This window comes from Colossoma macropomum, unplaced genomic scaffold (assembly GCF_904425465.1).
Source record: "Colossoma macropomum unplaced genomic scaffold, Colossoma_macropomum, whole genome shotgun sequence".
NCBI lineage: Eukaryota > Metazoa > Chordata > Actinopteri > Characiformes > Serrasalmidae > Colossoma > Colossoma macropomum.
This window is the reverse complement of record NW_023494784.1, coordinates 8303766-8326386: the sequence shown is the minus strand read 5'-3', so window position 1 is coordinate 8326386 and position 22621 is coordinate 8303766. Positions and strand designations below refer to the sequence as shown.

Here is a 22621-nt window from a genome sequence, read left to right as displayed (position 1 = left end):
ATGATACTAAACTGAAGCTGAGTTTTAATAAAACGAACCCCTTTATGTCCAAAGACTGGAAAAAGTACAATAAGGAAACTGACCACAGACCTTTCACTGTTTAATAAAATACAGCTAATATTTGGTGTCACTTTGTGTCACTGCCTATCCATCAAACATTTATACATTTTTCATAAGCCTTATGTTTCATATCTCTAAATTAATCAAAGCTGGGTTTTTTTTGGGGGGTTGGTAAATAAATAAATAAAATAAATAACTTCAGCAACAGCTTCTCTCCACAAAGTCTCATATATCCACAACTCAATCATTTTTAATTGAAATTTGACTTCATCAGCTGGTACCATTTTTTATTCCAACTCCTTGTAATTTTCTTCTGAGATATGGAATAATTACTATAAAATTGATATCCACAATGAAGTTATTATAAAACTAACATACAGAATGAAGTTATTATAAAATTAGTATTCAGAATAAAGTTATTATAAAAGTAATGTCCAGACTGAGGTAAAATTAATAACCAGAATGAAAGTATTATAAAATGAATACATGGAAATAAGTTACTATAAAATTATTACTCAGAATAAAGTTTTTATAAAATTAATACCCAGAATGGAGTTATTATAAAATTATTACCCAGAATTAGGTTATTTTAAAATTAATACCTAGAATGAAGTTATTATAAAATTAATGTCCAGAATTAGGTTATTATGAAGAATTAAGTTATTTTAAATAAATACACAGAATGAAGTTATTATAAAAGTAATACGCAGAAATAAGTTATTATAAAATTAATACCCAGAATGAAGTTATTATAAAATAATTTTTCAGATTGAAGTTATTATAAAATTAATACACAGAATGTTGTTATTATAAAATTAATGTCCAGAATGAGGTTATTATGAAGAATGAAGTTATTATAAAATTAATACCCAGATTGTCTTGTAAAAATGGTGATCAAATCCTGAGACTGATAATTTGATAATTACAGTATTAAATACTTGAAAAGTTGAAGACTTGAGACATCTTTTTGGTTTAAAATGTGTAATATTTAATTCTTCTTCTTCTTTATTATTATTATTATTATTATTATTATTATTGTTGTTGTTATTTTTTTATTATTATTATGTCATTATTGTGTACAAATAAATGTATTACTGTATGTAAAACAACAAATTTATAAACATGACAAGTGATTCCAAACTTTTGAACAATAGTGTATGTAAAAAAGCTAAGACTTGATCGTAAGAACATTGTGGATTTGGTTTATTCTTCATACATTAAGCTAAGCATTAAGTTATTGAGCATGAATTAATCACATAAGTTACTTTTTAGCATATAACTGGCAACACTAACTCCTACAGAGCATCAAGTTTAATTAGAAGCTAAAAAAGTGCTAAACATGTTTTCAAAAGGTCAATTTGCATCACAATTTCCAAATCTATTCATGATAAAAAGCATCTACATTTGGTTTAAGCAGGTTGAAACTAACTTGAAATATTTTCACCTTTTTTTTTTGGCTACCAAAAATCCATAAAATTACCTTTACTTTGGAATCTAGAGCACAAATCGACTCACTAAAACTCGTTTAGTGCTTTTTAGCCTCTAATAAGTGATCATTAAAGCTTAATTTTAGAACATAGAACATATCTAGAGGCATCAGTGACTCTTACTAACTTAAAGGCAATGAACACTAGAAGTCATTGATGCGACCTACAACGTATCAAAAATTACCAGTTGTGCTCTTATGAGAGGTAAATTTAGGTGATTAATTCATGCTCAGTTATTTGCATTGCAATGTCTTAAAGTTTTTATTGTGCATTATTACAAATAATAATGTATATATTAGTGATTTGAACATAACAGACCTCTAATCACGTAGGAATAAATGTCATAATTGGTAAAGTTTAAAGAGTAGTGAACCAATCATTTAGAAATCTCTAAATTAGGTTGCTAAGGTGTTGCTAGGCCATTGCTATGCTATCCCAAGTGGTTGCTAAGGTGTCACTAAGCCATTGCTATCCTATACCAAGTGGTTGCTAAGATGCTGCTAGGCCATTGCTATGCTATCCCAGGTGGTTGCTAAGATGTTGCTAGGCATTTGCTATGCTATTCCAAGTGGTTGCTAAGATGTTGCTAGGCATTTGCTATGCTATTCCAAGTGGTTGCTAAGATGTTGCTAGGCTATTGAAATGGTGGCTATAGTATCCCAGGTGGTTGCTGCACTTTTTTTTTTGTCAGTTTAACCAAAAAAATATTTTATGTGGTAAAAAGTACATTAACTAGTTTTATTCAAACTAAATAAATACTTTGGATGAATGAAACTTCCATTAAGTATATTTTTTTAGTTGAATAAAACTTGTTCAAGTGCTTGTTACCACATTAAGCAATTTTTTAGGTTAAACTAACAACGTGTACAGTGTAAGGTGTTTCTAGGCCATTGCTATGGTATCCCAGGTGGTTGCTAATATGTGCATATATATATATATATATATATATATATATATATATATATATATATATATATATATATATATTTGCTAGTATATATTCGAAAAATATAGAGATACAAGGTTTTCTTCTGACAGCAGCGATATATAAGTCTGCATGTAATGTCTATGACATTGCTATGCTATCCCATGTGGTTGCTAAGATGTTGCTTGGCCAATGCTATCGTTTCCCAAGTGATTACTAGATGTTGCCTGGCTGTTGCTAAGGTGTTGCTATGAGGGGCGGTGTAAGAATTGCCCCATTGTGACACCATTTGTGACATTTTGAACTTTCTCAACATTCATTTCCAATGAGGGAAAAAAATCGTGTTTGAACGAACACTGTGTGAAAACTCTGGCTGCAGTCGGTCCCAAAACAACAAGCACACTCCTCCTGTATGGGCTGTACGATCCTGCAAAGTTTTCACGATTCCAGCTCGAAAGCTGCAAAAAACAAGCGTAGAATAATACAAAGAAGAACGAAGAAGCTGAAAACTCCCAAAATATGTTCTTTAAAATAAAGTGTTACCATAAAAAATCTCTTTAGTCTGACCTCAAGTACTCAGACACCAAAGAGGAGACATTCCTCCACTCCTTACACATTCCAGAACAGCCCTGGACCCCTTCAGGAATAGGAAAATGGGAGCGAGATAAAGATCAGGAGAAAACGAGGGTTCGTTTCAGCGGGTAAAATGACTTGAGAGCGATCTGAGATGTTGAAGGTAAACACCTGTATTTTTTTCCCTCTGAAAGCTAGACTCCATCTCACACGCTCCGCTGCCCACGGTGATGAATCGCTTTTTCCAGCGCAAAACTGATATAATGAGCACCTTAAAATAAGCATTTGTATGCTTTTCAGAAACCCGAGCATGAAAGCCAAGGTCTCATTGTAATCTGCTGCAGCGCTGCGTGTAATGCTGACATGAGGAGACAGCCATTCTGCATTCGATCAGCTCAGGTCTTCAGAATCCATTGGCATTTATTAGTCTGAGTGAGATGAAGCCCGTCTGGCAGCAAACAACACAGAACAGCAGCAATATCAGCTCAATTCAATCGAGACACTGACGCACCTGCAGGCTGCACTCGCAGATTCATACGGCCGGAGATAACGGCTGCTCCCGGCGCAGCGTCACTGACCAGACAGTCTTTAAAGACTTAAACTCTTTAATACTGAGGATGGAGATGGTTATTAGAATATGTCTAGAACCTTCGACTTTTTTTAGCTCTAAAGAAGCAGATTCATCACTACACACACTTTATGTGTTCCTGCAGAACTCATTCTTTCCTGGTTGGTCATTTATTAGATTTCTTTTTTTTTAACCTTGTCATAGACAAAAACAAACATGGCAGCAGGCGAGACAGACGCTCACCACCTCCAAGACCAAATGAAACACTGTTTCTAAATTATTCTGCACTTATTTTAGTGGAAACTTTTCTGAAAGTTGAAAATAAATAGTAGATATTTATAGTATCAACAGTAGATATTTGTATTTATAGTGGATATTTCTATTTCTATTTATGTAAATCAATATTTACACCGATCAGGCATAACATTATGACCACCTCCTTGTTTCTACACTCATTGTCCATTTTATCAGCTCCACTTACTATATAGGTGCACTTTGTAGTTCTACAGTTACAGACTGTAGTCCATCTGTTTCTCTGATACTTTGTTAGCCCCCTTTTACCCTGTTCTTCAGTGGTCAGGACCCCCATGGACCCCCACAGAGCAGGTACTATTTGGGTGGTGGATCATTCTCAGCACTGCAGTAACACTGACGTGGTGGTGGTGTGTTAGTGTGTGTTGTGCTGGTATGAGTGGATCAGACACAGTAGTGCTGCTGGAGTTTTTAAACACTGTGTCCACTCACTGTCCACTCTATTAGACACTCCTACCTTGTCAGTCCACCTTGTAGATGTAAAGTCAGAGCTCATCTGCTGCTGCACAGTTTGTGTTGGTCATCCTCTAGTCCTTCATCAGTGGTCATAGGACGCTGCCCACAGGACGCTGTTGGCTGGATATTTTTGGTTGGTGGACTATTCTCAGTCCAGCAGTGACACTGAGGTGTTTAAAAACTCCAGCAGCACTGAGAATGACCCACCACCCAAATAGTACCTGCTCTGTGAGGGTCCATGGGGGTCCTGACCACTGAAGAACAGAGTGAAAGGGGGCTAACAAAGTATGCAGAGAAACAGATGGACTACAGTCTGTAACTGTAGAACTACAAAGTGCACCTATATAGTAAGTGGAGCTGATCAAATGGACAATGAGTGTAGAAACAAGGAGGTGGTCATAATGTTATGCCTGATTGGTGTATATTCATATTTATATAGTAGATATTTCTATTTATTTCTATTTACTTTATTTCAAATCTCAAAATTGAAGTCTAGTAATCTGGAAAGTTGGTTTTGCTTTCCAATAGGAATTATTGCCTAATTATATGCTCAAGGAGTATCATTACAGACGAGTAGTTTCCTACAGGGCACCTTTAGATCCCATTAAGAAACCATTAACTGCAGCTGGAATCAGTCACAGAACACCTGTTAAACCATTAGAATCCTTTACGCTGTAATATCAACCCATCAGAAAAACACAAAATAACATTACTGAATATTGGACACCACTAGAAACCAAAAGGAACTGTTAATAGTTTCTATGATTTTTTTCAACAAAATTATACTTTGATTGGTAAAACAGACTATAAAAGGGGTCACATTAGACAATGATGTACATTTTGGGGATCATTTTTAATTTTTAATAATTTCAATGGATTACATTGTCTAGTATGCTGGACATTTGGAATTAGGTACATGAAATCTACAATATTTTTGAAAAATGAACATATTTCTTATTGACAGACTTACACTGATAGACCCCCCCCCCACCCCACCAAAAGAACATTTTCTCAGTCTAACAGGTTATAGAATGATATGGGCCCTTTAACTACAAATCCTCCCCTCAGTTTGTCTTTATTAGAGTGAACTGGTGCTTTAATATTGAGGTATCGGTGCTTAGGTGAGGGATGTGCGCAAGACTCTGATGTACATTCTTAACAAAGTAATACTGGGCAGCCAGTTAATTAACAGTTATTGGCTAATAAATTAGATAACAGCTATTGGGCTTGATAAAGGCATAATAATGGACAGCTAAATGTTTGTGCAGAACATTATGATATATAATACACAAATAAAAAGTGCTCTGGGAAGTGCTTAATTCACTCCACTTACTGCCTAATAAAGTAGCAATGAGCAGCCAATTCATCACCAGCTATTGGCTTGATAAGGCACAATGTTTTCTATTAAATCACAAAATATTGATCCTTGGTATTAAAAGCTTTTTCAACCGTCCAATTAACCATCTTCTGTTCTACTTTCCTGTCCACTGATCCAGTGAAATCAATGGTTTGAAAGTATGTCGTTTTACGTGATCACATGATGTGTTTTGGCATTTTGACCAGCTGTTTCATGAAAGTTGTACCATAAAGTTGAGACGCAACTGCTTCAAATGAGTTGCAGGATGCTTTACATTATGCAACTCAAGTGCAATTTGATTTCATGTAGATTTCAAGCAACTACAGCTGCAAGAAAGTTTCACTGTGCCAAGCCAGCCTTGCTTTTCTTAACATTGTGGACGTGTCTAAATGCAGGCTAATGCTTGTTAGCTAGCTGTTCATCTGATTTGGACTATTTGCCTAATATGTTATGAACAGAATGTTATTACTTGTTCTTTGGTTTTTTCACGAATGTACTGCATCTGTTCTGATGAAGTATGTAATATAAGCACAGCGGCTGTCCTTTACATTGTGTGAAAAATTTGTGATGATTCGACCAATGGAAATGCTCCAAAACGGCTTGGAATAAACCCTTTTTACATTAATTTACATTGAAAGTCAAAAGCATTATTGCTATGGAACAGGGATGTCAAACTCACCCACTTAACGGGCCATATTAAAAAATCTCAGCAAATCTGTGGGCCAGCTGTGTTTTTATTTCATTTTTATTTGATGATATTTATTAAAAATACGCCAAAACTATGCCACTGAATACTTACTGAAAAAAATTCTAAATAAAAATTAATTGTTCTTTAAAACTGCCTATTTGCTTGAACTAGACACCAGGCATCGTTTCTTTTTGTCTAACCGCTGGCCTGTAGATTGTTGTTCGGGAAAGGGGGTCAGAACGCAGACTATGTTGCAGTGCATGCTGGGGACTGTAGTGCATCTCAGGGTGAAACAGGCTAGTAAAAATTGAAAATTAAAATAATTTAGCAGGCCGAATAGGACTGTGTCATGGGCCTGACTTGGCCCGTGGGCCTTGTGTTTGACATGTGGGCTATGGACGGTACATGAAGAAAAAAAAAAACTTGTTTTTCTCCTCTGTTTTTGGCAGCAGCATGTCTTTTAAGTTGTTGTTTTAGGACTCTCAAAATGATGACTCATTATCCCAAAGTATTACTTCTGAAATGTACAAACTCATCATTTTGAAAGTATGTCAGAATTCATATGTCAAAATTTTGAGATAGTAAGTCAAGAAAATAAGTCGTTGTTTTGAGATAAAAAGTCAAATTTTCAACATTATAAGTCTTACAGAAACAGAAAAGGAGAAAAAACAGGCGATTGTGTTCTTCTCTGGTGGAAACAGGCCTCCGTATGAAGCCTCCTTGCATTGCTGCAAGGCTCAGTTATTTGATTAAACACCATGCTTTGTTAAACTCATGCAGTTGTTTGCACTGGAAGTCAATAACAAGAAAGCATGGGTGCACATTCTTCATTTACTCCATCGCTCAATCACATATGTGTCATTACAACTAGCTGAAACTTCACTTTTTAAACTTTTTAAACTTTTAACTGGATAAAATTGTGAGCGCAAGGGGTAGAAATGACATTACGGGTGTCTAGTGGGCCAGGAACTGTATTTATGTGTTAAAGCTGATGCGTGGGATTGTGTCTCAGATGAGAGCTCATGCCAGTTCGTACCTGGTCTGGATGTGGAAGTTGTTGGTCGTCCCAGTGTGTTCAAAGTCATGGATAGCAGCAGCAAACACCATGGCCAATATTTCCAGTTCGGTGAGCCAGTGCTGAGAGGTGACAGAGCACAGAGTCATTTCCATATCGTGCCTAAAGCTTGACAAATGACTGTCAGCACCGTCGCCAAGTTACTGCCTTACTGTCTCATTTTCACAGTGGCAGCAGCCACAGTTATGTCGCTGCATTAACACCAAAACAGAAGAGCTTATCAACATTAGGCAGACTACAGCATGGTCTAAAAAGAGATGGATGGGATACCACAGCGTTAGACAGGTCAACATTAGTGAGGAGAGGTGGTCTAAAATGAGGCGAGGCGGGCCAACATTAGCATGGCTAATAGCTGATCTTTAATCAGACACGATAGAAATGGTCAACATTCACAGCGTCAGCTGGATGAAAAGGGAACTGGATAGAACGAGCCAGCATCACTGGGGCTACAGCTGGTCTAAAGTGAGATTTCAGCTGTCACTCACCATAATGCCAGTGTGGAGCATCAGATAGTGTGCGGTCTGGGTGACGTCAGCAGCATGAATCAGGTTATGGTAGGGGTTCTTGTGCTTGCTGTAGCCCACCTCCAGAGCCTCCACAAATGCCACCAGAGAAGACACGGGTATCTGTGAAGGCAGGAACATTGAGTTAAGAAATGAAAAAAACACCCACACTGCATTCTGCTAATAAAAATAATAACCGTAATTTATCATCTTTCAAGATCAAGGCTGTAAAAGGTAGATGCTATCATCTAACAAACACCATAATTCCCCAACAAACACTGTCACTTTCCAACAAACAGCATTATTCTCCACCAAATGCCATCATTCTACATCTCCATTCTCCAGTATACACCTTTATTCTCCACCAAACGTTACTACTGTCCACCAAACACCATCACTCTCTAACAAATACCATTCTCCACCAAACACCATCACTTTCTAACAGTCATTCTTCACCAAACATCATCACTTTCTAACAGTCATTCTTCACCAAACACCCTCATTCCCCACTAAACACCACCATTCTCCACCAAACACCATCATTCTCTAACAAACACAGTCATTCTTCACTAAACACTACTATTCTCCAACAATCACCACCATTCTCTAACAAACGCAATTATTCTCCACCAAACACCATCATTCTCTAACAAACACAGTCATTCTTCATTAAACGATACCATTCTCCACCCATCACCATCACTTTCTACCAAACATAGGAATTCTCCACCAAACACCACCATTCTCTAACAAACATATTCATTATCCACCAAACACCACCATTCTCCATGAAACACCATCATTCTCTAACACAGTCATTCTTCACTAAACACTACAATTCCCCAACATTCACAACCATTCTCCACCAAACACCCTCCTTCCCCAACATTCACCATCATTCTCCACCAAACACCACCTTTCTCCACCAAACACCCTCATTCTTCACTAAACACTTCCATTCTCCACCAAACACCACCATTCCCCAACAATCACTACCATTCTCCACCAAACACCATCACTTTCTAACAGTCATTCTTCACCAAACACCACCAATCTCCACCAAGCAACATCACTCTCTGTCATTCTCCACTAAACACCATGATTCTAAAATTGCCAGTTGGCTTTATGGTTTTCCACAATTAGACGCTGTGAGCCAGATGAACCAGTGTGAACGGAGGAGAACATGTTAAACAGTGTTAATGTTAGAACAGAATGGATAAAGTAGTCTGGAGTCTTCCAGAGATTCTGGGTCTGTTGTTCAGGTGAATGATGGGTCACGTGTGATCGCTCACTGTGGACCGGCTTAACACTCATGTTTAATCACACTAACAGCGAACACTGTGTGACACCCTGTCTCCTAAATCCAAACAGTGGTGCCCTGAGTCCCCCCTGGTCATGTTTACATCTCTGGGCTCTTGGTGGGGCCTGCTGGAGTGAGAGTGAGCTCGGAAAGGAGATGGGAGACGATGGGATGAATGAAAGAAAAATTCAACAGAGCTGATGTTGAGTGTGTGTAATGTAAATTGTGATTTCCATTTAAAGAGTGATAAGCAATACATCTGAATATCTGAGAGAGAGAGCGAGAGAGAGAGTAGGAGAGAAAGAAAGAGAGTGGTAGATACAAGGAGAGGAGAGAGAAAGAGAAAAGATAAAATGAGTGAGAGAGGAAGAGAGAAAAAGAGAGAACAGAGACAAGAGAGAGAGAAACTAAGAAAAATAGAGAATGTGGGAGAAATAGAGAAAAAAGAGAGAGAGTAGGAGAGAAAGGAAGAGAATGAAAGATACAAGGAGAGGAGAGAGAAAGAGATAGAAGGAGTGAGAGAAAAAGATTAAAAATGAGAAAAAAAGGGAGAGACAGAGAAAGAGACAAGAAAGAGAGAGAAACTAAGAGAAAGTAAAGAAAGTGGGAGAGAAAGAGAAAAGAGAGGGAGTAGAAGAGAAAGAGAGATAGGAGTGAGAAAGAAAAAGAAAAAAGAGAGAAACAGGGAGAGACAGAGAAAGAGACAAGAAAGAGAGAAACTAAAAGAAAGTAGAGAATGTGGGAGAGGCGGAGAAAAGAGAGAAAGAGAGAGAGAGTAGAAGAGAAAGAGAGTGATAGGTACAAGGAGAGGAGAGAGAGATAGAAGGAGTGAGAGAAAGAGAGAAAAAGTGAAGAGACAACAAAAGAAGAAAAAGAAAAGAGGAGAGAGAGAAAGAGACAAGAAAGAGAGAGAAACTAGAAAGAGAAAGTAAAGAATGTGGGACAGACAGAAAAAAGAGAGAGAGAGAGAGTAGGAGAGAAAGAAAAAGAGTGATATATACAAGGAAGGGAAAGAGAAAGAGAGATAGAAGGAGTGAGAGAGAAAGAGGGAAGAAGAGAGAAAAGAGAGAAAGGTAGAGGTAAAGAGCATGTGTCTGAGGTTTGGCCTTGGCCGAGTGACTGAGAGAGAGAGAGAGAGAGAGAGAGAGAGAGAAAGAGAGAGAGAGAGAGAGATAAAGGAGTGTATGTGTGTAGGATGCTGGGTAACGGGAGGTTAATAAGAGTAAATGGTCAGAAGTATGAAGGGTCAGTGAGAGTTAAAGAGTCTGTGTGGGTGTGTGTGTGTGTGTGTGTGTGTGTGTGTGTGTGTGTGTGCTTCACTCACCCTGAAGCGGTTGATCAGGTCGTATCTGGTGAGCAGCTCGTACACCAGGAACTTCAGAGCGTGCTCACTGCTGGCCTCGTGGAGCGTGAACACGTCGAAAGACCATTTATCAACATCCTGCAACAGCAACGCAAACCATTCAGACACGAAACCATAATCACCATCATAAACACACACAAGAGCTTCATCAGGCCTGCAACTAATACTGAACAGTGTTCTATAATTCAATAATTAAATTATTTAAAACAGTAAATAAAATAACTGACACTTTCATCAGTTTTATGAAACCATGCACTTCCACGAGGAAACAAGCTTTGTATTAAAACCATTTTTCTCGCCGATAAGTGTGTTTGTGTTTTAAAACACCTCATATCATGTTTGAAGAAAACTGTCCAGTTCCTAATTTCTCCTGGACGCCTCCAGACATCACACAGATTTATTATATTCCATCACCAGCACACTTAATTGAATATAATAGAGTACTGATCAGATAAAGCAGGTTTTGGACTAAAACTACAAATAATACTGCTCTTCTTCGAGGAGACGTCTGGAAATGGTTAAATAAACACTGTCATACCTAAAATCACTACCTATGATAATGATGTTATCTGTATTTATTCTAATTTATTCTAATTAGTGTTTTTTCTAAGGTAATAAACAATTACTGGCAAATAAATAACTTTTTAAATATAATTTTCTCAGGCTAGAGCTTTTCACGGTACTGCATATGTTTATAATACTTGTAACCAATGAAAAGACACAATAATAATAATGATAATAATAATAATAATAATAATAATAATAATAAAACTTTTAATCATCAAACATCCTGAGCTTTTGATATTCATAAATAAAATTTAAATATCCATGAAAATATTTGTATTTTATCACTTTATCCCAGATTAGCATTTCAGACTACTTGCTATCTTGCTATGAAAAGACTTGTTTATCAGTGATTTTGTTGCCTTGTAGTACTTCCAATTAAGTTTTATTAAAAAGCATAAATAAAAAGTATAATAAATAAAATGTATTTAATTGATCAAAAGAAAAATATATTCATAATGATTGATTTTACTCAGTTAAAATGAACCCTTGTCTCTTTAAGAAACACACTGAATACCTTCAGAGCTAGAATCACAGCTGGAGGATACGTCAGCCCGGCCATGTTAGACGTCCTTCTGTACATCCTGTCAACACACACACACACACACACACACACGCACACACACACACACAGAGAAGCAGACTCTCATTACTATGACAACAAGATGAGTTAATCCTCCATAGAGGATTACTGCCCAGAAAAGGCTGCGCTTCCGTCTTACTCACTGGACTGTTAAATTCTTATTACAATCAGAGAGTCTGATTGGTAGGACTGTCTGATTCCAAAACTTTTGGAGTTGGAGTCGACCCCAATTCTGATTCAGAAAATCAATTCCAATGAACCAAAACGCAGCGAAGCAGGTGTGGGCCAACCTGAACGTCTCTGAGTTGAATGTTGAAGTTGAAGTCAAAGCTTTGGAATCGACTCTCGATTCACAAATGCCTGTAATCAGAGAATCGACTCTTTTTGGGATCGACTCAGCCCTACTGAACAACTGAATTCACTATTAAAGGGCTGACTCAGTAAAAACCATTCAGCTTTGAGCTGTTTTGCTGCTTGGTGGTGTGGACCGCTGAGAGAACGGATGAAATAAGAACTTAGATTAGTTTAAACTGAAGAGCTGACAGCTCATTTTCTCAACAACTAGGCTAAACAGTATTTAATGCTATAGATGTTCTTATTCTATTTTATTATTTTTAGCTTACTTAGGTGTTTCTATGTTTGTCTTGTATGCTGGAACACTAATTTGTGACTGTGTGCGGCTAAGGACTCTTTTTGGGCTAGCTAACTGACTCTGGAACTGTGGAGTGTGTGTGTGTGTGTGTGTGTGTGTGTGTGTGTGTGTGTGTGTGTGTGTTTCAGTGTTGTTTAATTTATTGTTGTTTATGTATTTTGTTATTTTCTGATCTCTTTGTAAAGCATCCTCGGGTTTGAGAAAGGAACTATATAAGCTGAACTTATCATTATTATTATTATTATTATTATTATTATTATTATTATTATTATTATTATTTCAGATTGGTAATTAATAAAGTGTTCTACTATCTTATCTTCAATGATAACAATCAATGAGCACAACTGGCCTCGCTCTCTCTGGGTGGGTAGGGTGCTAGCTGAGGTAACAGAGCTGGTGATTAGTGTTCTCCTCCAAGCATGTTTAGCTGTCCAGTGACATTGTGTCAGCGGCAGTTTGAAAAGACGCAGTGTTGCTCCACATCACTCGGAGGAAGCTTGTGTTTACTTTCATAGTGCTGGCGGTAGCGTGTGATAATGGGTGCATTGGATTGACTAAATTGGGGAGAAAATTGGAAGAAAAATATTGAAACAAAAAGATGAAAATGTTATATTGCACAAAGGCACTGTGTGTATCTCTGGAGTTTGGGGTTGGCTGGTTGGCATAATGTAGCTCCCGATCTGAAAACAAGTCCCAGTCGAGCCCAGATAACAGGCTAAGCAAGCTAAAAGAAAGCGAACAGGCTAACCCCCCCCATTAATATTCAGTGTCTGACATTTAAAGTACTAACTTCATGATTTAGTCTAAAACTGTAAAATACAAAGTAAAGACTATATATTAGTTGAATGCTTTACATGTTTCAAATGTCCATGTTTTTGGTAGAATTTAACCCAGTCTGGGAAACAAATGTGTGGCATTGTTAGCTTGATGCTAACACAATACAAGGAATCATATTGAGGCGCTAGTGGAAACCAGCATTATGGTTGAGGTGGTAAATTTGTGAGAAAAGCTGCTTCTAAGGCAAAAGATTGTGCATTAAACCCTGCTATATTATGATATCATCATTATGATATGATAATAAATGAAAACATTCATGAAGTGAGAGCAGTATACAGTGATGAGTGACTGATGTTCTCCTTCAGCCATCCATGGTTTTCCAGCAACAATAATCCCTAAGTGGAGTAAATTTCTTGGTAGAGGAGTTATTTATTATAAATTAAACAAATATAGTCATTTGAATTCATTATTTTTAAGCATAACAAGTTTATTAATTGTATCATGTGTTAGTTTATATAAGCAATAAGCCAGTAGATGCGATACGTCAGTGATTTTAGCACAGGTAAGGGGGTTAAACTCTGAATCAGGGGTAAAATCACTGTAACGCTGTAATCTTCTCAAGGCTTATTGTTTTCATTTACTGACCTCTACATAAAAAACTGATGTGAAAATGAAATTCTCAAAACATCAGCAAGTCGACATTTCTTCAGACTCTCACAGGAGCAATAAGCTCGAACAAATCATTTCAGAAAAGGGCCTTTGGTGCTCTGTTGATGAGTTGATGAAAAAAGTATATTTATATCTCTACATTTTCTTATTTGTTTTTCATTTCAATGGTCAGGAAGTGCAAACGTCCTCAAGTGTATTAGAATTCAAGCAAGCGTTTCAGCTTAGAGTTTCTACAGAAATAATAACGGAGAAACAGGAGGAAGAGGGAGAGAGAGGGAGAGAGAGGGAGAGAGAGATAGAGAGAGAGAGGGAGAGAGAGAGAGAGAGAGAGAAAGAGAAAGAGAGAGAGATAGATAGAGAGAGAGAGAGAGAGAGAGATAGAGAGAAAGAAAGGGAGGGAGATAGAGGGAGGGAGGGAGAGAGAGAGGGAGAGAAGGAGAAAAGAGAGAGAAAATGACAGAGAGAGAAAGACAGAGAGGAATAGAGAGAGAGTGAGGAAGAGAGAGAGAGAAAGGAAGAGAGAGAAGAAGAAGTGAGAGAGAAAGAGAGAGAGGGAGAGAGAGAGAAAAGAAAGAGAGAGGAAGAAGTGAGAGAAAGTATGAGAAGGAAGTGGGAGAAAGAGAGAGAGAGGGGGAGAGAGTGGAAAAGAGAAAGTGAGTGAGGAGAAAGAGAGAGAGGGAGAGAGAGAAATGAAGAGAGAGAGGGGATAGAGAGAAAGAGAGAGAGGATGTGAGTGAATAAGGGAGAGAGAGAGTGAAAGAGAGCGGGGGGAGAAAGAGTGAGGGAGAGAGAGAGAAATGAAGAAAGAGAGGAGAGAGAGATACAGAGTGAGAGAGATAATGAAGAAGAGAGCCAGAGAGAGAGAGAAGAAAGAGGCAGAGAGAGATGAGAAACAGAGAAAGAGGGTGAGAGAATGAGGGGCAGAGAGAGAAAGAGAGAGGAAGAAGTGAGTGAGGGGAAGAAATGAGAGAGAAAGAGAGAGAGGAAGAAGTGAGAGAAAGAGAGAGAGAAGAAGGAGTGAGAGAGAGAGAGAGAGAGAGAGAGAGAGAGAGAGAGAGAGTGTTTGGATTTATCCAAAAGCAGTAGTGAGGTGTGGTGAGCAGAGATGGACGCTGCTGTAACTGAGAGTCCAGTCTGGAGCAGAGAGAGTCAGACAGTCGCTGCAGTCACTCTGACTGTAAAGACTGAGTCAGGAGGACAAGTTCAGCTTAAAATAAGTGGAGCTCAGACTAAATGCTCTATTTATTTTCTCCCAGACTGATCGAAAATCTCTAGACACCCACCTCTAAAATTCTCCCTCACAGAAAGTTATTATACGCTGCCTGATGCCTGAGACATTGTTTTATGAGAGTTCTGTGATTAGTTTTTGGCCAAATCGTATTTTTTAAACCCAGTCACGGCAGAGAGGCACGTGAATACGGAAGCATATCAGTATCAAAATTAAAATTAAAAACGTAATATGCAAAATGGCAACGTAATCCTAAATTTGAACTTGCAAAGTTTGAGCTCAAAATAAAAATTCAAATTTAAATAAATCCATTTATATTTGCTATTTTGTGCATTAGTACTGACATTTCATTTACACAGAGATTTGTATGCTTTATATGTAGCTTTATTTAAAGTAAAAAGTATTTCCAGGACTGCATATTTATGCCTTGCATGATGATGCAACAATGGTGTCAGAATGATAATTAAAATGTAATTTAACTTTAGCCATGCGTTACTGCGATTTTATCAGAGAATAACGCCCTTCCTGTGATAAAATCGCAGTAACACACAGCCTCAAGTGGCTTATTGCTTTCATAAAATGGCAACCAACATAAAATATGATAAAATACACAGTTTATCAGAAAATTATTTGAGTTATTATTAATAATAATCGACATAAACAAGTATTTCGCCAAGAAATGTAGTTCCTTTAGACTATGGTGTCATTGCCAAGCAGCCATGGACCACTGAATGAGGCAAACATTCTGTCGCCCATCGCTGTATATTGTGGTCATTTTATGATTTTTCTTTTACTTTTTCTTGTATAATAATGAACATATGATAACACAGCACTGTTTATAAGTACTTTGTGGTCACTAAATTACCACCGCAAGTCTTATTTAGCTCCAATCCAGCAGAGCCCCTCTTCTCACGCTGGGGCTGAATCTCAAATGTCTCCATGCTCATACATACATAGTGCACTACACTGGGATTTAAATACTGGATCCTGCAGCCCAACAGAGCGAAATACAGCTAAGACATCATCCACACTCGATAAATGATGCACTGTTTGGCTGTAGAGGCTAGAATTTCTAAATGTTCATAGCTAGAACACTATTTAGGGATTACGAAGCCGTTTGGGATTCAGCCTGGGTTTGACTTCTGACTGAAACACGAACATTTGAAGTGTGTAAAACATTCAAGTGACATTTTTAGACTTTTATACTGCAGTTTTACAGTTAATCACACTGTAAGTGCTTTAATTCAAGCCTGTGATATTAATGATGGAGCTGTTTAGGCTGTTGGCTCTTTTAGCCTGTTAGCTAGCTGACCAGCCTAGTTCTAGTTAAGAACATAAGCTGTCAGCCCCTCAGTTTAAACAGACCACGGGTTCTTACTTCATCAGTACACCTGGCGGTCCATGTAAGAAGCATGAGACTCATGAAGCATCTGTAAATGAAATGTCAATACTAGTGCAACAATTGGCAACTGTAAAAAGATTTATTAAATTTGAATTTTTTTTTGAGCCAAAACTTGCATGAAATAAATCCCCAAAAGAAAACTTTTCAAATTTTCCACTATTTTACCATCATCAACATTCCATATAAAGCTTAGAAGACACATGTAGGTTCACTGGTGGTTTTGAATAGTAAATAAAATGTCTCTGTCGTTGTCATGGCGACCGCTGGTTCCTATCACCACCACTATAAAGAAATCTCAGTCTGTACAATCAACCATTTCACACCAAACCACAACAAATTTGGTGGAATTCCCCTGTAACTGTTAATGCTGTTTTCCCCACTGCTCAATCCAGATTCCACACTTCCTCTCGTCTCCTCAGTTTAGGAAATGAGGAAAATGTCACTCTCAGGATCCCGAGTATCTGATCCTCACTGAACTCTGAAAGCCCCTCAGAGGTGTCTGGGGCCAGTTACAGTTGCTAAGCTACAACATTTACAGAAAGGGTTTTAATGAAAGGCGCACCAGGACTGTCATGCTTCGGTTTTAAATTGCATCATATTCTCTAGGATATTTCAGGAAATCCAGTTTCCTCTCACTTCAAAGTAACGAGTGAGGACACATGCATGCAGAAAGTAAGATATTTTACTTTGAAATGAGTGGAGTGCAAATGGGAATACTGTAATTAACATATACTTAAAAAAGTACTTAAGTACAGGTAATTAAGTAAATGTAACTAAGTAAACAATAGTGTTACTATCACTGTTATAATGTACAAAAGTGTGTTCTCTGTGGATGATGTGTTATTTTCACTTAGAAAAATTAATTTAACGTATGAAGTCAACAGGTCTTTTGTTCAGGGGTGCCCAAACTTTTGCACACATCGTCTTATAAAACAAAGGTTCCACAAAGCGGTGCCAATTTAACGGTTCTTCCTAGAACCTTTGCATTATGTGGAGATGGAGAGATGGAGACTGAAGATAAGTGCTTGACCACTTTAAAAACATCTTCTTAACAAAAATCGTTCTTTAAAAAAACATCAAGTAAAAGGTTCTTTAGGGAACCAAAAGTGGTTCTTCTATGGTATCACACAAAGAGCACTTTCTGGCACCTTTATTTTGATGAGTCTAGCTAGCGGGTGGAATTGGCCATGAATAATTGAGGAGAAAACTGGGTAAATAAAAGGAAGAGTGGGACTAATCATTAGAGAGAGGCAGGGTTTGAATTTTACACATATTTAAATGTGTTCTCTGTAGAGCCCATGTGTTAAACACAAGGCCCACAGGCCAAGTCAGGGCCGTGACACAGTCCTATTCAGCCTGCAAAATGATTTTAATTCTCTATTAGTATCAGCCTGTTTCACCCTGAGATGCACTACAGTCCCCAGCATGCACTGCAACATAGTGTTCTAACCCCCTTCCCCCAACACAATCTATGGGCCAGCAGTTACACACAAACAAAAGATGCCTGGCAAATAGGCAGTTTAAAAAAATTACCTAAATATTTATTTATTTATTTATTTATTTATTTATTTATTTTAGAATTAGTTTTGAATAACTATTTAATGCCTATTTGCTTTTGCAGTTTTGGCGTATTTTGAATAAACAATGGCTTGTTCAGGTCACAGCTATGGAGGCCCAGATTTGCCAGAATGAAAAATAAATAAAATTAAAAATAAATGACTTAGTAAATTAATATATGAAGTAGAATTGCAAAGAATAATGATGATAAATCTAAAAATAAATAAATATACATAACAATTAATATGTTCATAAATAAAATCTTATGTAAATGAATATGTCTATTTAGTAATCTCCCCTTCTCTCTAATTTATTTAGTTTTTTGTTTCTTTATTAACATTTGTTCTGCTTTTCTATTCATTTATTTCCATAACTATTCATTTCTGTATTTATTTATTTCTCTAGTTATTTTTTTCTGTATTTCCTTGTCCTTATGCTAATAAAGGGGCTGTCAGTCAATGATGTCACAGCGTTTTAATATTCCTATTGGTCGATCGAAGTCAGATTCCGTAGATCGATTGTTCATGTCTTGCTCTCTCAGCGGCAACTAAGGACGAGACAGTACAGTAACGGCTGCTTACAGCAGCAGACAGTCAGAGATCTGACAGTCTCGGCTGATCTGGCTGAAAACGCAAGTACGGATTGTTCACTCTTTCCTGTGGAGGCTGTGGAGGACAGTTTGCTCCATTTAGCTGCCTCTGCTGAGAGTTTGACCCCATAGTGTTTAGAACTTTGGAGGAGGTGGTTCATCGTCTTTATCTACAAACTTCAGATCACTCAGACATTTGGACGCCCTTCTCACACACGGCCTGTGGAGCCATCAAGAGTTATCAGCAGGTTTGTCTGTTCGTGGCATTACAGTTCTTTATGGAGTGAAAGAACAGTTTAATCAGCTCTTCTCCTCCTGGTCTTGATTGCTAAGCCTGAACGTGAAAAACACGCCCCCTCATTATCATATGAACAAAGAAATACAGAAATAAATAAATGAATTAATGAAAAAATAAATAAGTAAATGAATTAATGAAAAATTAAATAAATACATGAATACATGAATCAATGAATAAAGCAAACAATTGTTAAAAATATAGATATGGAAAAAATATATAAAAATGGCATTAATAAAACAAAATAAATAACAGAAATAAATGAATTGAGAAATATATAACTGCAGAAAAAGGAAATATGTGTATAATTACAATCAAAAATAAGCAATATATACTTTATGTAGTTTTTTTAATTTATTGATCAATTTACTGAGCCATTTATTTTTTAATTTTATTTATTTTTCAATTTGGCAAAATGTTAGGTAAAAATGAAATAAAAAACACAGTTGGCCCACAGATTTGCTGAGATTTTTGAGTTTGACACCCTGCTGTAGAGGATGTATTAACTTATTTTCACTCCGAAAATCAACAGAACATCATCTGACTACGACCACCCAAACTTTTGCATATGACTGTATATGTCCTGCTATATTCTTAAAAACAGTGCAATAGTACAACCACCAAAAAGCGTATTAAAATAATCTAGAGTAATTAATGGGCTGATTTAATCAAATGGGGACAGAATATTTACTCAGCTGGATTTTTTTAAGATACTGAAATTTGATTTGTCTTTTGCGGCCAATCAAAATCACTGCGATCTCAAACAAGCTCTTCTTTTCCATGCCCTCCAATCACTGCTTAGCAAACATTGTTATCCGCCACTGCCTCAAGCCTTCAGTCTGTTATCATTATGCCAGCGTTTGAATTTGAAGCTCCAGTTGTGGTTTAGATGTTACTAGGGATGTTTGTAAATGAGATCCTGTCCCGTTTTTTGATGGGTAAAAAAAATGGCAATATCCATCCAAATGTGTCAAATAAAGCTATGGATTTGTGGATTTTTTTGTAAATGAATGTAATATATAGATTGTTTTTAAAATAAGCGTGGATCAAAGTGACTTTAATAAGCTCATTCCGGTACTCGTTGTCATAGCAGGCAGGGGACAGCCTACAGTCAGGCAGGAAAAAATGCAGATGTATATAATCATACAAAACAAAAAGAGTCACAAGGGTCAAAACCAGTGAAAACCAAACACAAGAAAAAGGCTCAGAACTCAGGTATTGAACACAGGAAGCAACACAGAGATTTCGCAAACACACAATGAAAACACGGGGGGTATTTGTAACAGTCTTAATGTCCTTGGAATGAGCTGCAGGTGTGTAGGAGAGAAGCAGAGTGGGCGGAGCCAGGAAGAGTCCAAGTCTGTCTCCCCAGAGGGGGGGAGACATGACACATTACTTCAATGCACATCATTTAATGCAAGTCATCAAAGGTAAGACATAAATGGACTTTAAACACTTTTCATGCCTGCTGTGGCAGTATGCTTTAGCCTAGGATGATTAGCTTTACGGCTTCAAGTTTGCTGTCTTGTTTTTCCTCATCTCACCTGTGTGATTTTAACCCTTTATAATCTCAGGCTTATTACATACTAAGGCTTATTATTCAGTAACTACAGTGACTTTGGTGCAAACTGACCGAGCTGTTCTTATAGAAGTGTATACTAAAACTTTGGCCATTTAAGGGGTTAAATTAGCTACGGCATCTTTGGGCAAATGTGCCTGTGGTGAGCAGACACATGCTTTACAGTGAAGGGTGTTGCAGTGTTGGTTGCGTTTATGTAAATCTTGCTTTGTGGTTGATTGCTATTATTTTTGTATCACTATAAGGCAAAAGTGCTGGAATAGATAGGGTGATAACTTTATGGCTGTCCAGAATGGGCTGTAGCTTGATGTAATGATGCTGCTGGACATTGGCGCGTATCTACCAAGTTGGCCATCTCACTTTTTCACAGCCCTACTTAACTTTTTTCCTGTCCTTGCCACTGAAGTGAATTCTATGACTGATACACAGAAATAAAAAAACAAAAAAAAATGTTGTCTTCAAGGTTAATCTGGAGAAACATCTGCCTCACTGCTGTCAAAGTTCACAGAGGAGGTTGTTAGGAACATAAGAAGATCCAAAAACGCGCTCTACATATGAGGTCCATGTTATGAATATTTGTTTATGTATATTTACTGATGATAATCCCGCATCAGAGTCATTGTTATGAAGACCAGCGTTAGGAAACAAAGCCTGGAGCTAAACGGAGGAGTCCGTGTAGCAGCTGCTCATCTGTGCTAACATTGAAGGAGGAAATTTACTGTAAACAATGTCACTGTAGTTTTAACTGTAACTCAAAGTTTGGGCACCCCTGATCGAATTCCATGTTCTGTTGATTTTCTATGTTTGTATAAGTTACACATCCTCTACAGAGACATACTTCTGCACATTTTAATGGACAATTACTGTTTATTTGCTGAACTGAACATATAAAAAAGTAAAATAAAGTATGTAATGAAGTCAGCAATTAAATAATTAATTAAATTGCACAAAAATATATACAAAATGCATATGGTTGTCTTCCTTATTGTAGGAGAGAGCAGTAAAATTTAAAACACACATTATCATCATACAAACTGCTACTTACCAATGAGTGTGTTTACATGCACTCCATAATCTGATCATAATCGGATTTCTGCACTTATCCGATTATTCCAATGGTCATGTAAACACCATACTCAATCTAGAAATCCGACAAAGAGAGCTGGATTTTAGCTCAGTAATCAGATTTCTCAGTGCTGTAACTCTTACTCTGATATCTTTCGGGTTTCTCAGTCTGAGCATGTGTGAAAACAGACTGCGGTACCGGAAATAAGCGAGCAGCGTCACTGTGAGACGCAGCAAAACACTTTTGGAGCGACGCTGAAACCAAATACATGCTTGACAAAATGAAGGATTTAAATATTCTTCATCTTCTAGATGATGTATGTTCACATTTTCAGATAAAGTGGCGATGTTTTAAAAAAAGCTGCATCATGAAGTTTGAGTTTTACATTACGTTTACGTCTTCTGTGACTCAAAACGGGAGTTTCCCATTATCTGATTCCTCGAGTGCATGCAAATGCGTTGATCCAATCACTGACAAAATCTGCAGTTATCAGATTATTAAGTGCATGTGAACGCACTCACTGATTTATTACAAAGGTAAAATTTAATTTATCATTTCAAAATCAAATAATTAACACAGTAACTGTGACACAGCTCTCGTATATTTCAAGATAATCACTGTTGTGTGTATTTGAAATTATTGGAGTAAAGTTTACTATTATTATTTACTGTTTACTCTTATTCTTTGTATTTATACTCTGTACTGTACATTTATAGATACACAAATTTAACCATGATCAATTCCTCAAATCTGCAAATGTATTTGATCCTAATTCTCCCAGAGTCAACATTCTGCTTTTGGACAAAGAAAAGGCCTCATTTTTCATTTCCTCTGAGACCAACTAATAATAATAATAAAAATAATAATAATAATAATAATAATAATAATAATACTGAAGCTTTATCTCACAGTCCTGTAATCCCAGTTTTCTTTATGAACTCTGGTGCTGGATCAGTGTGAGAGTCTTTAATCACAGACGGATTGGTTTTTTTT

At 37.1% G+C, this 22621-nt stretch overlaps 1 protein-coding gene across 2 annotated transcripts in view; it reads right to left on the bottom strand.

Annotated features, from left to right (window-relative positions):
- Positions 1–22621, bottom strand: part of pde1a (phosphodiesterase 1A, calmodulin-dependent) — a 140115-nt gene that overhangs the window by 11809 nt on the left and 105685 nt on the right. For both annotated transcript variants that reach the window (XM_036577129.1, XM_036577136.1), the window contains 4 exons: positions 11749–11815; positions 10629–10745; positions 7987–8127; positions 7463–7563 (listed from right to left, as the gene is read on the bottom strand). In XM_036577129.1, the coding sequence (XP_036433022.1) occupies positions 7463–7563; positions 7987–8127; positions 10629–10745; positions 11749–11815 (426 nt within the window). The remainder of the gene's footprint in view (positions 1–7462; positions 7564–7986; positions 8128–10628; positions 10746–11748; positions 11816–22621) is intronic.